This window comes from Plectropomus leopardus, chromosome 20 (genome assembly GCF_008729295.1).
Source record: "Plectropomus leopardus isolate mb chromosome 20, YSFRI_Pleo_2.0, whole genome shotgun sequence".
NCBI lineage: Eukaryota > Metazoa > Chordata > Actinopteri > Perciformes > Serranidae > Plectropomus > Plectropomus leopardus.
In genome coordinates this window covers 10,731,740-10,744,291 of record NC_056482.1, presented here as the reverse complement: position 1 = coordinate 10,744,291, position 12,552 = coordinate 10,731,740, and the positions used below count along the sequence as shown (strand labels likewise).

Sequence of the window (12,552 nt, the reverse complement as noted above, 5' to 3'; positions counted from 1 at the left end):
GGCAGTAATTCAAAGAGTTTTGGAGTCTATGCCGCACTAGTGACTGTAAGGTTATAAAGTATACCAAACTGATGAGTCATTACGACTCCTCTGAGCACCAAGAATTTCTGTGGACTCCATCAATTTGTTGCAACATTTCCATCTGGACAAAGTGGTGGACCAACTAACACTGTCATCCCTAAAGCCACACCAACAGAGTGGCCAAAAAGCTTTTGGCAAGTTGACTGCAGCCTTTTCAAAACTTCCAAGTTCCTTGTGTCTACTGTATGTAGCCGTCTGGTGGAGTTAAAACATGATTTTTCTGTATTATTAAAAACTATATATAGAAATGCATACAAAATGATGTCATTAGGTGCATCCACAGTGACGCAAATGCAGCACTATTCAAAACTATGCAACTGTACACCGGCGCAAGGTTGAAACTGAAACCTGTGACACGACCCAGAATTTGAAAGGAGTGAAGAAGGCAACTAACAGTGTGAATACATGGTTTCACAATAGCATCCTTCTCCAGTGCCTGCTCCACCAGCCCAGTACCCGTGAAATAGCCTAAAGCTAACTTAAACTTTAACTAGAGTTAATCTGGTGTGCATAGATATTGTGGAAAGTGACGAATGTTGAGACTTTGGCATTGGGTGTAAAGAGAGTGAAAGTCTCTGGATGTTCTGTATTGAGGTGTCAGTACAGAATAGTGTAACTAACTAGATTACAGAATAAACTATATTTCAATTTGTGGAAAAAGAAGGACAATTCTGTCTCTTGCTCTCAAAGCAAACTCATTGTACTGGCAGTCAACTAAAGTGCTGCAGTGATTCTCGGTGGTGGTCCGGCCAAGGCTGTGATTATGTCACAGCTTGTCTTGTATAAGCTTAACCCTTTTGTACTGTTATTTATGTGGTGTTTCGTACATCTGTAACTCGCAGAAAATATGTTCTCTGATCCTGTTTTCTGCTTTCTTACATATTTCCCCATTCTCTGTCCACAATTCGTCTCCTGTGGTTTTCTGTTAAATATAATCACGTAGCTTCTGCTCCTTTTATCGCTCCGTTTTCTTCAAAGTAAAACCACAACAGATGTCATGTTATGTTATAAGACTCAGAGGCATGTTTTCAGCAAGTGATTTGAAATTGCATGCATAAAAAGCAAGCTATTTCTATGTCCTCCACCTCCAGAAATGTCAAAGACTGCATGTTTAAATATCAGTTTTATTGTAGTAGTAAAAAATTTAATGTGAAGTGTAAACTGGCTACACAAATTGCAGATGTTTGACAATGATATTTATTCTAGAAAATGAATGGTTACAATGGTGCATTGTTATTAAAGGCTAGAAACATGTAAAGGGGAGTATAATCATGGCGAGGGAAGTATATTTGCTATTTATCTGTGTATGTTGTGTACATGGCTCAGATTTGTCTGAGGACAAATCGCTAAAATACTTAATGCTGTGTTATTGTCTGTATGATTTTACTGCATTATGCAAAGCATGCTGAATGTGTATTTGCCTTGTCCATTTTTCCACCCCCACTGTCAATGAATTTTCATAAATGTGTGCTTTGTTACTTTGCTGCTGTTTACATATGCTGTGGATGGTTAGAGTCGTGTTGCACACCACTGACAACCAAATTACCCTGAATAGGCAGGAACTGATGAACATACAGTAGGAAGGCAGACGTAAAAATGAGACGGATGACCGAGTAGAAAAGGTCATAAGAAAGGAAAATATGATAAAAACTTGATTCATACATCATTCAAATAAAGAAAACCATAGCCAAGCAGTGGCAGATCATCCAATAGGGAGCACAGGCAACCACTTAGGGAACCAAATGTAGGTCCAAGGAGCCAAGTACAGTTTTACCATCATGTCCTAAATTCCATGGTTTACTGTGGGCGCCAATATCTGAAAATGCACCCTTTATAAAGGCCTATAAGTTGTAATTAATGGTTTTATTAATAGTCTATATAGAATGTGATAATCTTTAAACGTAATTAATAAAGACTTTTAAACATTAAATCTGCATTAATAAGTTTTAATAAGATGTCAATAAAGGGCTCAGATTTTCTGCGATCCTTTGGCAGTAACTGAATATCATATATGTATTCTTTAGTATAATCACCTATATGATGGGAGATATGAGATATAAATGGCTATGAATGAGCTATTTATATCTCCATAGGGAGGGGGTCCTTGTCCATGGAGTCCACCGTATTGCACCACCATGTTTCTACAGCAGCCAAGAATGGACAAACCAAACACCGGCACTTATATAATAATGTGAGTGCCACTAGTTAGGCCATTAGTTGCAATTTATAAACCCTTTATTTGTACCTTTGACACCTGGATTGACGTCTTCTGCTGTGTTCAGATAACTTTCACAGACTATTTGACCCTTTGCAACCTAAGTAAAATGGTTTGATTTCTTTTGAAAATATGGGGGGAAAGGCAATGAACAAATAAGCAAGAAACATGCCACAAATTGCAAAAGGTGAAAAGCAAATTACTTAAAAAAAATGTCTGTAAAAAAATAGTTTCCCCAAAAGTGAAAAATATCCATATTACTTAAAAAAAACAAAACTAAATATCTTTTTTTTCAAGCACTTTATGAAGTCATTGTCTTTCTTTTTTCAACTTGTTTTTCTTCTATTCAGATATTTTTTTTTGGTAACTCTTTTACAAATTGTTTTGCAAATTTTTGGGTCATGTTTTGTTAGGTTGCTTTTTTTCATTCCCCTCATGTTTTTGAAAGATTCCAAACCAATTTGTTTTGGTTTGAAAGGGTTAAAAAAAAGTGCATTAAAGTATCACACTTCATTGCACTTATAGACTGTTGTAAATACACCTCAGAGTGACCTGAATGATTGTAAACACAGATTTATATTGCGCGCAAATTTTAAAATGGCCTTCAATTCACAATGCAAAAGATTCCTCTGTGCAGCTGGAGTTAACATCTTACTCACACGCGGGAACAGTGAGTAGCCCAGTAACGTGATCTTGCATAATTACAATCTATACTGCCACTAATAGGTAGTTCGGCTGCAGATGCGTTCATCCGGCTGATGATTTAAGAGAGCCTACTGCACCTACACGCTGTGGGCTACCCACGTACAGAAAGAGCTACGTAATCTTTGTGTGTGTGTGTGTGTGTGTGTGTGTGTGTGTGTGTGTGTGTGTGTTTTATAGACGGACGAACAGACAGCGGAGCATCTCTTCTCTCGCATCAGCATCACGCGGGGTTTAATCGCTCTGTCTCCGTCACCGAGGCGTAGAAGGCGTCTGTCAAACCTGTGGAGCGCCTGTCTGTCTCTCTGTCTGTGTCCGTCTGTCTGCTGGGAGGACTCTTACACACACGTCGTCTTTGAGAGTAGTTGTAGTTTGGAGACAATAAACCGGTTTTACTGCCTATTGGGGTGGATCTCTGCTGCTCCAGGAAGACGCACCAAATTCTCGGTTTAAAGGAAGTTGAAGCGAACAGGTGCGTAAATTCACAGTTATTTTCATTTCTCTTTTTCCTACAAATATATTTTTTTAATCCTTCATTTAAGAATATCGGCAGCATTAATTTTTTTTTCTCTCTATGGCATAGCAATATAAAAGAACCGTTTTCTGTCTTTATTTATTTATTTAAATAAATCCATTCATGGTTTCTCTGTTGGGTTGAAACCAGTTCCTACAGGTGGGATTTTCATTAAAGCAGGGACGCTTTTATCAACTGCTCAGACATTTCACACGGTGATATTGCACTGACAGCTCAGTTAGAGGGATAAATAGGGCGGTGGCATTTTTTTTTTTTTTTTTGGTTTTTTTGTCTTTTGATACCGAGCGCTTTATTTCGGGAGTGCCTTTAATTGCGCCTGTTTTGACATCCTCACAGCTGTGTGTGCGTGTTAATTTGGGAGCCAATCAAGCAGCCATGGACGTTTTAATAAAGGGTTTCTCCAAAGCCAAGGATGGGGTCGCGTTGGCGGCGGAGAAAACCAAGCAGGGAGTGACTGGAGCAGCTGAGATGACGAAAGATGGGGTTATGTTTGTCGGTGGGTAGCTACTGAGATCTAATTTGATTGATGATGGTGATGTTACTAAAAAAAAGAAAAAGAAAGCTTTCATTATTCTTGTTCTTCTTATTATTATTATTGCGCTCAACTATTCATATTTTTGACTAATCAAGCTTCCCCTGCTCTTTTCAGGCACCAAAACAAAGGATGGAGTCACAACAGGTAACACTGTCAATTCAGGCTAAAGTGCATCTGTTTCTTTCTTTTCTTGGCCAAAAAAGAAAAAAATAACAATATTCTAAAGATTTACACATTTTGTAAATTCAGCCCTTTTTTTTACGCAATCTTTGACATAAAAGCAAAGAAGGTAATCTCCCTGAATCCTCAGGTGTTCAGAAAGAGAGATGCAGGTTAGTAAGTGTCATATTTCACTACCTTACTCACAGCACAACCTGCCTAACATGCCTAACTCCCCACGCGCCAGGCCTTGCCATTTCTCATACATAACGAGTAGTGAAGCCAAGGGAGACTTCCTGGTAAAAGGCAACCAGGGAAATGGCCGTGTTGTCATATCATAGCTGCAAGTAAAGTGGGTGTTTTGGAAACTGGGATTAGACAGAATGTCTTATAAAAGCCACTAAATGAGGGAGGATATCTTTTTTATTCTCCCGAGTGGCCATTAGACCCATGATCTAATAATCGGCTTTCAGGAGGTCCACACAGGCGGATATGATGCCTTATAGCAAAGTGAAGCTTGGTTGTGATTAATTATTATGTGTAATACAATCGTCATACAGTGAAGAGCATTGGTTTCAGACGTTTCTAGCTTGTTGGTCCTTTAAACAATGCAATTTCTACTTTTGACCCCATGTCACTGGTTGTATGTGAACAGTTCAATAAAAGATAAGCCCTTTTCATAGATGGCGCTTTGGGGCTGATTGAAAGTACCTTCTTTATGCCACCTTGGCTTTTTTTCTTTTTTTTTTGCACAGAACCAAATAGTGGTGTCATCATGGTGCTCGGGGGTGTGATTTTAAGTAGCATGATGGCATCGCAGAAGCAAAAACGTCTGTCTCTGACATACACATCGGTATGCTCTGATAAATAAGGACCTGCCTGACCTCATTGTTTTCCCAATTTGCTGACATTTTGGGCTGCTGTTATTCTTTGAATTAGCTGCTAACTGCTATTAGCTGCTTTTCAAATCTCCCAGGGGTGTGGAGCATGCATAATATGGGGTCGTAAGGTCACACCCATCTCATCTGTGGTATCGTCCTGCCAGTTGTCCCTTTACACAGATGTTGATTCCATACAGGTTTTAAAGAATGATTTGATTGGTGATTTTAGCACCTTCATTAGGCTAATCTTATATGTAATAGTAACAGTTATCTAAAAGTAATAGTAATACAGCCATAGTCATAATAATTTTTATTTCTTGTCCGCGTTTATCACCAACAAATGAGATTAACAGGCAGCTCCACTCAAATTACATTTCCTTACAATCTCTGTGGAAGCTTCGAAATCCAGTATCGTGAGATGTGTGTCATGTTTATTTTCCTACATGCTTATCCTCACAGGTATTAAGGCGCTATAGAGATACACCCTCCTCAGATGGCTTTCCACTTGTTTCCTCTTTACAGCTGTGTCTGGAGTGTCTCAGGTGGGTGGAGCCGTCGTTACCGGGGTTACCGCTGTGGCCCACAAAACCGTGGAGGGTGCAGGCAACATTGCCGCTGCCACTGGATTGGTCAAGAGGGACCCAGCCAAACAAGTAAGCAAAATACTTCACATATAAAGTTGAAATTATTTTTTATTTAGTTTTTTAGTTTTACTTTTTGGAAATCAGTATAGGTATCATTAGGCCTATCTCTGCCAGGTGTAAGCCTGGAGGGAATCATGCACTTGGTCGTGTGTGTGCGTTTGTGTGTGAGTGAGTGTCTCTGTCCACAGCCAATCTCACAAACTACTGGACTGATCAGCCTAATATTTTGTGTGCACATTTATGACTTTCTGCTCACGGACGTCTTGGGGTGTGGTGATTCATAATTGTTAAAAAACCTGGTGTATGGATGGTTTTGTTTTTTGTTTTTTACATTGACTGCTGACTCCTCAGTCCTTTTAACCGGCAGGTAAGGGCTGCAAGTCCTCAACAAAATCACATAGCAAAAGCATAAAGCAAAAGGCATTCTTGGCAAACAGCAAGGCTAAAAACAAAAAGCCTCTGTTGAAGGTCACATTTTGGCCTTCAGCGTGGCACAAAAACAGACATTCAAAGAAACGTTTGGTCTCATTTTGAACCGGAGCATCTGCAGATTAATTCCATTATAGATGTATTAAGATCTGCAAAAGTCAAGCGCGAAATGAAAAATAAAACTATTTAAATTGTTAATTACATCGCATCTCCACAACCACATGGGCAGCTAACCAACTACAGGGCTGTTAGTTATTATTATTTCCAATGCTGGATGCTGTAAAGACGCAGAAACCCCAGAAACACTTGTAATATTTCTAACAATTTTATTAAAAGATCATTGTGTCTTGGCTTATGGCCTTTTTAGGGTCACCATGTCGATGTTGTGAAAAGGTCAGACATATTTTAATTGCTAATGGCACTTAGGATGTGCCTTAATGGACTAAAACATGTTCTCGTCAGAAGAGAGCACGCCATTTCACAGCATGTCTCCAAGCAACCTTTAGTCAACCACTGCCATTGTTACCACCCACCCAAGGGCTTGAATGTAGAAAAGTTTCCAAAAACAGCTCTACCCACTTTGAAATATATATTGAAAGTACCAACAATAACTTGAATGGCTTTATATCTTCAAATTACGTCAATAAAAACTGAGAAAAATTCAAATTTTGGTGCCACTTTAATTTAAATCACCTCTCTTAACAAATGCAAACCCTCTGCAGACACATTGGTGTACAATGACATACCTCTAGAAACTAGTTGACAGCACAGCATCCCTCCATTTCATGACAGCCGTTGCCAGTTATAACTCTCCATGGTGTCAAAATGGCCTCCTGACCTTGTGTCGTTCATCATGACTTCTCATATCTGTCGTGAGTCTTTCTTTTCTGAAATGAAAGCCGTTATGTACTGTTAGCTTTCCTGCATTGTTCATCTTGTCAGTCTGGCCATCGTTTGTCCAGAGGAGGAGGAGGAGGTGGTGAAGGCAGTTTACTGTAGCAAACATTTTAGTGCTGTGACAGGAGTCAAATATGAAAAATGATTTTCCTGTCCCTTCTCTCCAGTCTGTTTTTTTTTTTTTTTTGCCCTCTCATCTCCTGCAAGGACTTTGATAGCTGTTCAATACACATTTTTGACACAGTCAGGGCCGTAACTGTCATTAAGGACACCAAGGTCATTTTGTTTTTTTCTGGGAATTTGGGGCTTTAGCAATGAGAATTAGTAGACAAAATATTGTGTATATAGCCTTACAGAAAATGTTTTTTCTTTAAATAAAATTAAAAATTAAAAAACACAGTGGAGTGCCTTTTCAAATGTAAAAAATATAAATAATGGCACAGGCGGTTTTTAGACATTTCACTGATAAAAATCACATGATGTAAGATATAATTTTTTTTTTTACATATGACATATGAGACGGCACATGTGAAAACATTCATTTCACATGTAATTCAATTGTGCACCATTGTTTCATATGTGATAAATTCACCCAGATGCAACACAACCAGTGCAGTACAGAATGGTGCACTCAAAATGCTCAGCTCACACAGGGGCAGATATGATGAGGCAGGTAGGTTTAATGACAGTTCAGGTCAGCGCACAGGTAATCAAAAGTTCAGGCAAACAAATCCAAACAAGGTGCAGACCTGAGACAAAAGATCAAAAAGGTCACACACAACGAGACTTACTAGATAAAGAACGCAAGGACAAGACAACACCAGGGAACACACAACAAACTGAAACCGTGTGTGAGAACACACACCGACTTTATACACACAGACAAACAGGGTTAACAAGATGCAGCTGAGGACAGTTAGGGTGGGGTGAGACACAAGGAGCAGGATCTGGAAGACTGAGACAAGGGTAAGTACTACAAAATAAAACAGGAAATAACAACACAGGAAATGAACATGACCTGTCTGACTGGGTTAACTGTGTCACTATGTTGTTTTTCACATGTGAGAATTCATATATGTGGTCAAGACATTAATTTATGTGTCCTTTTAGACCAACAAAAATAAATAAATAAAGGATTTGGTATTTTTCCACCATATTCTTATTTATTTACAGAAAACATAATTAAAATATTGAATTAAATAAATTAGATTTTTAAAAAAAAAATTACAAACAAATAGGGATTCTTGGGGAATTTAGACCATCTCTAAGGATCTAAGGATTTTTACATTTACAAATAGGTGAACATGCACATTTGTCTGTGCCAATAAAACATGACAGTAGCAGACAACTTTTATTTTGACAAAATTAAAGACAAAAAAAAAAACTGCTGCAATAAAGAGAAGCAAACAAAAGTAAAACAAGGTCATATCTTTAGAGGGTTTTTCATGACACAGATTGTTATCATGGCCTCTGTGCAAAGATCCTTAACATGCACAAGATCTCCAACCTACATTTTTAATTTTTATTTGACACCTTCTCCTACTAACTCAGAAACTCTTTCTTAAGTAGAGACAAACTCTACAAGAGCAACAGATGGCCCTCATGTTCATACTCTGTTTTTTTACACTGCTATCACTGTTCTTCTTCTGTTGTCCAACCACAGCAGTTACACTTCCCCGTGGTTAATATCTGGATTAACAAACTGGTAAAATTGAATGTAATTCTGAAGGGATGACTAAATTTGCCTGTAATTACCCTCCTCTCTCATAACGTTGCAGGAAATGATAAGCCAATCAAACATTTCCCCGGGCAACGCCAACACTTGTTTGTTGTGATGCTCGATCTCCTGTCCCTTAATTAGCGTAAAACACAATTTAGACACCAAGAGATAACATCACGCGCACACACACACACACATTTCTTTGCTCCACTTTAATTGGCAGTGATTAGTGAGAAATACCATGTAAAAAAGATAAGATTCCAGAGAAATTATTGTTATTTTTCTGCCTGTGGCAACAACCTGGACAAACAGTTCTTTCACCAAAGCTATCAAATTGGTTTTTTTTTTTCTGCTTTCATCCTTCATTACTGACATTTGCATTTGTTTTCATGATAAAAGACACTTGTGGTATCCCCCTCACAAACATCCAACCAGATTATTTCATGCTTGTTAGCAGTTGCGTTATTAAAGCAGCTAGAATCACCCCGAAGGATAAAACACTGATGGCGCTCCACCTGGTTGGTATGTGATCAGCCTCTTTATGAGGAACCCTGACGAGCCAAACTGGCAGGCGGCACAGACAAACAGATGGACAAACACACACAGGGTGGACTGACTGATGGAGAGATGATGGACTGACTGACAGAGGAATAAACAGACAGATTTCAATCACTTTTATAGAAAGAAATCCTGGTATTCCCAGTGAGAGATTGACATGCAGACAGCAGCATCACTCCCAGGCGGCCCAGCCACTAAACATTAATATTGATTTCATTTAAAAATTGATGCCAAGTTGAGCTGGCATCATCAAAGATTGTCTCCTGTTTCTGACACGCACACACTCAGACACACAAAAACAGGACAGTGGGGGTCTGATTAATCTCTTCATCTAGTTGTTTGACCAATCCATCAGCTGGAGGGGGTGACTCATATCAAGGGACAACAAAAGCCTGAAAGGTAGAAGGAGACAAAGAGACAGAGAGTGGTAGGTAGAGCTGAGGAGGAGACACGACAGGAAATAGAAAATGGTCTCAACAAACACGTCTTATTGCTGGGATCCTTCCAGCAACATGCAATAAAACAGGCCGCTGTAATTCATGTCCCCAGGATGCAATAAAACAATGCAGACTGAAGGTGTGGTGTTACTTTCATTCTGCTCTGGGAGATGGTTGACTCAGATATTTAATACAAATCTTTAACTTTTTTGCCAAAATCTGACCAGAGTTTAAAAACTAAAAAAACAAACAAGGTGGTGTTTGTTAGCAGTCCAACTATGTGTATGTGTGCATCTACACGAGCACACATCTCTCCGGCTCCACTGGGGGAACAGATGGAGGCTTGACGGGTGGTGTTAAATGCAACAGCAGGAGGAGAAGGTGCAATAAGTAGGTTAAGGTTATGTCAGCCGCCGGTGAGCACGTCAGACACACTGTGACCGCTCCCCATTAAGGAAGGTCAGTTCAATGGCACGGTGTAATCAAAGCATCCTTTTTTAGACAGGAGACGCGTCACACGCCCCCACCTCCCCTTTTTCATTAGCGCTTCAAGCCTCGTCTCTTTCTCAGCAGCCCACACCCTCAAAATGACCACAAATCACAATGATTGTTGGGGAATGTTTGCAAGTGCCTTTTAATGTATAAATGGAAAAAGCAAGAGTGTGTGTGTGTGTGTGTGTGTGTGTGTGTGTGTGTGTGTGCGTGTGCGGGGGGGGTTGTGTACACACAACTTGTGTTATATAATTTTGAATAAATTATGGCATAATGATAGAAAGTGCAGATGTTTTTTCTAATAGCCTGGAGGTGCATTTGTGTCTCTGAGCCACAACTAATGATTGTTTGCATTATCGATTAATCTGCAGATTATTTTCCTTATGAAAGATCCAGCGTTCGTAACATTGTTTTATTTAGTTTATAATCACCTGAAAATAAAAATTGTTGTTTTTTTTTTTTTTTTGCTTACATTGAATAAGCCATTAATATCTACTTAGAAAGCGGTTTCTCTTCCATTGAGTCCACCGTGTGTTGTCTCGGTAGCCCAGAGCTGACAAATCAAATGCTGGCTCTGGATAGGGGCCTTTGAGCTTTAATAATAATATTTTCCACTTCTCCCCCTGCAACAGCCCTCCTCCTTTATTCTGTTGTCTAATTTTACATTAAACAAGATCGTGTATATATCATACTGGATCATATAAAAAAAAAAAAAAACATGTTTTCCTTTTTGTCTTTTCCAGGGTGATGAAGCCTTAGCAGTACAGGAAATGGCAGAGTCACCGATTGATACTGACCCCGCTGATGCCACAGAGGTAAGAGACTCTACTAGTTTACATGAAACCTGCAGACAATAATATTTTTTGGCGCTTTGAGCATCACAAGCCGAGTGCCATCTAGTTCCATTATATTAGAGAAAAAGCAGACATCGCGACAGCTGAAATTCCTAACACTCTGCAGCTCACACCAAAAAGTAAACAGCACTACAGGTGAGAGATAAAATGTTTTGGGTTTTTTAATTTTAGGATGAACTTTCCCTTTAACAGGTGTATTAACATCACCTCAACTGGTTTACGCAGTTCCCAAGATGTAATATTATAATGCTATAGGGTGATTCATTCAAGGACAATAAATTCCTTTTCCTCTTCTCTCTCAGGATGACACTGATGAAAACTGATCGAAATCTTTACAATCAAAGATGAACGATCGATGATCGATGACCGAAACATTCCATGTTGCTCTGCCAAGTCCCGTTGTGCCTCGTTATGGTCCTATATGGAGTCTGTTCCAAACGTCTGTGTGGTTGTGTGTGTGTGTGTGTGTTCCTGTTTGTGTTGTTAAGTATGTCTGTACAGCAGTAAATGTGTAAATGTTGTAGAGACGGAGAGATGTCGTGTGTGTATGTGTATGTGTATGTGTATGTGTGTGCGTGAGTGTGTGTGTGTGTGTGTGTGTGCCTTTTACACATCAGTCCTGAAAGTTACCAGCTGTCATTTACAGCGAGTAAATGTCACTGTGTATGTGTGTGTGTGGTGTGTGTGTGTGTGTGTGTGTGTTTGTATGTACATCAAGTGTGTGGCTATGTCAATAACTCAAACATGGAAATATACCACTTCAAGCACCTAAGTGTCTCTATATAAATGAACAATTTACAGTGATCTGTTTGAAATGGAAGCGTAACAATATTCTCTATTTTGGTCTGTATACTGTCACTGTTTATCGCGATGGACTATAAAGTGCTGAGCTATTTGTGCATTCATATTGTATTTTTTAGGTTCTCACTGTTATAACAAATATATCTCATACTGAATGGACTTTTGAAAACCAAGAGCATGTAAAACTACTCAGCTTAACTGCTGTGATATGAATTTATTTGAAGTTAAGTGTTGAATAAAAATATGTGAAACTAAGTGACTTATTGCAAGAGTCTTGTTCATTTATCTGTATGCTGACATGTTGAAAACAGCTTGCTTTAACTTAGTATATGTTACTTATATCCAATTATTAATTGTGAGTGTAAATTAGGACAATGTATGATTGTGATGCCTGAACTCAGCTGTATGTCTTGGAGATTTCATCCATCTTATTATTACTAATATCTCATAGGAAAGTAGGAAAAAAGACAACCAAGAACAATAATGCAAAATGTCCCTCACAGTTACACAAACCGTCCAGGAAGAAAATAAAAATTTCACAAAGAGACACAAAAAGACAACAAAGAGATGCAAAGGAGGTGCAAAGAGACAAAATAGCCACAATGAGACACA

At 38.9% G+C, this 12,552-nt stretch overlaps 1 protein-coding gene across 1 annotated transcript; it reads left to right on the top strand.

Annotated features, from left to right (window-relative positions):
- Nucleotides 1-3,196: 3,196 nt before the first annotated feature.
- Nucleotides 3,197-11,599, top strand: LOC121960058 (alpha-synuclein-like). The gene is made up of 6 exons (XM_042509655.1): nt 3,197-3,470; nt 3,870-4,029; nt 4,183-4,212; nt 5,631-5,761; nt 11,029-11,100; nt 11,442-11,599. The coding sequence occupies exons 2-6, from the start codon at nt 3,909-3,911 to the stop codon at nt 11,460-11,462; spliced, it is 375 nt and encodes a 124-aa protein (XP_042365589.1). The 5' UTR covers nt 3,197-3,470; nt 3,870-3,908; the 3' UTR covers nt 11,463-11,599.
- Nucleotides 11,600-12,552: the final 953 nt, after the last annotated feature.

What these genes read in the sequence shown, in the direction of transcription:
- LOC121960058 (XM_042509655.1), top strand. Translation starts at nt 3,909, where the DNA reads ATGGACGTTTTAATAAAGGGTTTCTCCAAAGCCAAGGATGGGGTCGCG. An exon ending in AGATGGGGTTATGTTTGTCG is followed by an intron (nt 4,030 to 4,182) that starts GTGGGTAGCTAC and finishes TGCTCTTTTCAG; the next exon opens with GCACCAAAACAAAGGATGGA. An exon ending in ACCCCGCTGATGCCACAGAG is followed by an intron (nt 11,101 to 11,441) that starts GTAAGAGACTCT and finishes CTTCTCTCTCAG; the next exon opens with GATGACACTGATGAAAACTG.